We start from the raw sequence: 4,101 nt of genomic DNA on the forward strand, positions 1-4,101 counted from the left end.
GACCCATGTTTTTCCACTCCACAAAGATGGTAGATTACAACATTAGACTGACTTGGACCCATGTTTTTCCACTCCACTAAGATGGTAGATTACAACATTAGACTGACTTGGACCCATGTTTCTCAACTCCACAAAGATGGTAGATTACAACATGGTAGACTGACCTGGACCCATGTTTTTTCACTCCACAAAGATGATAGATTACACCATTAGCCTGACTTGGACCCATGTTTCTCTACTTCATAAAGGTGGTAGATTACATCTGTATACTGAGTCGTTTTTACTTTATTATAAGAATAATACATATTGGTTTTATTTTTTATGTTTTATCACATATTATCAAAACTGGTTGCAATCATATTGTCAGAGAAAATTTATGATGCACTAAAATGATTAAGTTTGTGACTACATTGTATCATGTCTGCCACTGGTTTGTACAGTTTTAGTGTGTACTTACTATTGCATGTTCTTGCCATGCCTTTATAGGAAATTTTTAACCATACCATAAATGTTAAGAAGAGTTCTTTTTTATTATATTCTTTTAGTAGTATAAGAATTTTGCTGTTTTAGATGGCCATCTTAAAGAATTGGTCCAAGAAGAAAACCATTTTCTCCAGATTCTACATCATGTCATGGACATGGAAGATCATGATAAAGATACTCTACATTTACTTGTCTTTTTACTTATGCAGGTTAGTTACTGATTTGCTATTTGATGTGAATGTTTTGTGTTTTACATTCAAAATACTTTCAATAACTATTTTCAAAATAGAAATGCAGAAACAAAAAAGAAATATATGCTAACTGTTTACATCATGTACATGCTTCGATTGTTTCTAGAGCCTGCCAAATTATTACTGCTAAAACATGTTAATATCCTTAGTACATGTGAAATGTGTAATTGTTCTTTTAGTGGTGGATTCTGGGTGTACTGTGTCTAGGTTTTAGTGGTGGATTCTGGGTGTACTGTGTCTAGGTTTTAGTGGTGGATTCTGGGTGTACTGTGTCTAGGTTTTAGTGGTGGATTCTGGGTGTACTCTGTTTAGGTTTTTGTGAAAAAAATGAATTAATCTTATCTTTTGAAAATATCTAGGCTCAGAGTTTTTATTTTTGACTTTAGGGCATGTTTTCAATGTTTTACAATCTGGCAAAGAATGCTAGCTCGAAATGTCATCTTCCCTAAATAAAACATTTTTGACGATTTATAACTTCTTCATTTCTTTCTGTGTCTCTGTCACCTATGCGGTTAACTTTCTTTGTGATGGAAATATTAATTTTGACTTGCAGAGTTTGATTTTAAGTTGTAATTTTAATTTATTGATTTTATAAATTTTGGAAACACTAATTTTTTTTTTTGTGACAGATGTATGTATAGGTAGTTATTGCACATCAGCACAACTGCATCTGTTGTGGGTGGAAAAAATACATTTGAAAGATTAATTATGAAACAAGCACATATTACATTTAACCTGCTTGTTTGTTTTTAATGCAAAGCCATATTAGGCTATGTGCTGTGTCCGCTGTAGGGAATCAAACCCCAGGTTTTTGCCTTGTCCGTAAACGTATTGCTGATCTTATGGAGGACTTGTGTGAATAATGCATAAGATTTTGAACCATCTCCTCCATCTCAAATGATAAAAATTAAACAGATAAAAATAATATGAATGAAAAATAAAATGTATTTAGGTTTGGGGTTGTGGTACTCGATTTGCAAAATGCAGTTCATGGGTTTGAATCCTTGTTACTGAACATGCTCACCCTTTCAGCTGTGGGGTCAATCTCACAATTCATTGGTAAAAGCTTATCTTAAGAGTTGATGGTGGGTGGTGTTGACTAGTTGCTTTCCTTATAGTTTATCACTGCTAATTTAGGGACAGCTAGAATAGATAGTACTTGAGTAGCTTTGCTTGAAATTAAAACCAAACCAAGTTACTAGAAGGGTACACAGTGGCACATACCTCTGCCACTCAATGTTGATCATACTTGGCTCTCAAAAATACAAAAATGTTACCATATATCCATCGTTATCAATGGAGAAGGACCATTTTTGGAAGGACAACGAGGAATAATATTCTACATGTGCCCCAAGTTTCATCAAAACCTGATTATTTTTGACTGAGTCAGAGAGCAAAAAAGTGTGAAAAATTGATCCCTACATTAACAGATAGGGATATTTTGGATTTTCTTGACCTTCCTGTGACCTTGACATTCAAACCTGACCCTCAAAAAACTTTTAAGTGGAGTCATAGTCCAAATGTATACATTAGGAAGCCATTGTTTTAACAGTAGATGTTTTGCAGGTTTAGTTATTGCAAAATTACTCCTGCAAATTCCTGAATAAAGTATTAAATAGTTATGCTACAGTTTTATATAAATTGAACCAGTTTCATCAATGAAACAGCACTTCATGCATCATCTTCAAGATGTCAACAAATCATGTACCTATTAAGCAGTGTGCTCTATCATTGGACTGCAAAGTCTAAATGATCGTAGCTATGGAGCCCAGTATTTGTCATGGTAATGTCCTTAGAAAATTCGATGTGAAGCCCAGTACACTGTCTACAATTTTGAACAAAAAGTCTGATGTTTTTAAAATGTATGAAAACAACAAAACCAAATCCAACTGCAAACAATTCCAGTTCTCATCAGTGGACAATGTTGAGTGAGTATTGTAAGAATGATTTACCAACACACATTTGATGAATATTCCAATCAGCGGGCCCATTCTCCAAGCAAAAGCCAGAGAACTGTGACAAAAATTAAATCATTTCGACTTCAAATCCAGCAATGGTTTGCTGGAAATATTCAAGTCTCAACATGGCATCACCTTTAAATCTGTTTCGTCAACGTCACAAGCCATGGATTGCCTAGTAAAGCTACACAGTTACCTCCAGTCTCTTGAAAATGTTCAACCAACTGTTTTTATGTAACTGTCACAGATTGAAGACATGAAGGTCACTATCAAACCAAGGTTACGAACTTTATTAAGTAAGATTTTACCTTTTCAGTTACATTGACGTAATTTTGTCTCGATGTTTTGATGATGTAAATAATCCTCTTTATTTAGAAATAAAGAAGATTGATGCCTAATTTTTGTGTTATATGTATTTTTGCATGGTGTGTGGAAAGGACAACAACATTGCATTGTGGGGCATTGTAATTATGAAAGCGCCTTCTAGTGGTCAATTGGTTATAATGAACTCCTATAATAACGAATTATTTTGCTGGGTCCCATGGTATTTGTTATAACGAGGCATGGCTGTACTAACTTCATCCAACTCCATTTAACTGTTTTTGAGAAATTTTGTGGACAAACACACATGGGTGAAAACATAAACTCTGTCCACCTTCAGTAGTAGATGTAAAAATTGATCAATTGACCTCTGTAGTCTTTCACACAAAATTAGTAAATTTTCATATATTTAAATGTTTTAATCAGAATTTTTGCCTGTCACTCCTTAGGATCAAATTCTAACATTTTTGTTTATTAAATGATCTTAAAGTAATTTAACTGATGTACTTTTCTTTTTAAAGTTTTCAGCAACTTTAATAACTTGCTGGAGAAATAACTTGAAAGTTTACACCAGTTTAAACTAATCTCTGAATCTTAGATTTTTAATGTTCTGTGATCATCAAAATATAGTTCTTGTATTTTATAGCTGTTGTTAACAATACTTGTGTTATTATTCAGAGTTCTTGTATTTTATAGCTGTTGTTGACAATACTTATGTTATTACTTATAGTTCATGTATTTTATAGCTGTTGTTAACAATACTTGTGTTATTATTCAGAGTTCTTGTATTTTATAGCTGTTGTTGACAATACTTATGTTATTACTTATAGTTCTTGTATTTTATAGCTGTTGTTGACAATACTTATGTTATTACTTATAGTTCATGTATTTTATAGCTGTTGTTAACAATACTTGTGTTATTATTCAGAGTTCTTGTATTTTATAGCTGTTGTTAACAATACTTATGTTATTATTCATACAATACTTATGTTATTATTCATAGTTCTTGTATTTTATAGCTGTTGTTGACAATACTTGTGTTATTATTTATAGGTCTTGTATTTTATAGCTGTTGTTGACAATACTTG

General features: G+C 32.5%; 1 protein-coding gene across 1 annotated transcript in view; it reads left to right on the forward strand.

The window, feature by feature from the left end:
• Nucleotides 1–570: 570 nt before the first annotated feature.
• The window catches only part of LOC111083062, a gene marked incomplete at both ends in the record, with an annotated part of 30,246 nt that continues 26,715 nt past the window's right edge, over nucleotides 571–4,101 (forward strand). The window contains one exon of the mRNA XM_022379288.1: nucleotides 571–692. Within this exon, the coding sequence (XP_022234996.1) occupies nucleotides 571–692 (122 nt within the window). The remainder of the gene's footprint in view (nucleotides 693–4,101) is intronic.

This window comes from Limulus polyphemus, unplaced genomic scaffold (assembly GCF_000517525.1).
Source record: "Limulus polyphemus unplaced genomic scaffold, Limulus_polyphemus-2.1.2 Scaffold8058, whole genome shotgun sequence".
Taxonomy (NCBI): domain Eukaryota; kingdom Metazoa; phylum Arthropoda; class Merostomata; order Xiphosura; family Limulidae; genus Limulus; species Limulus polyphemus.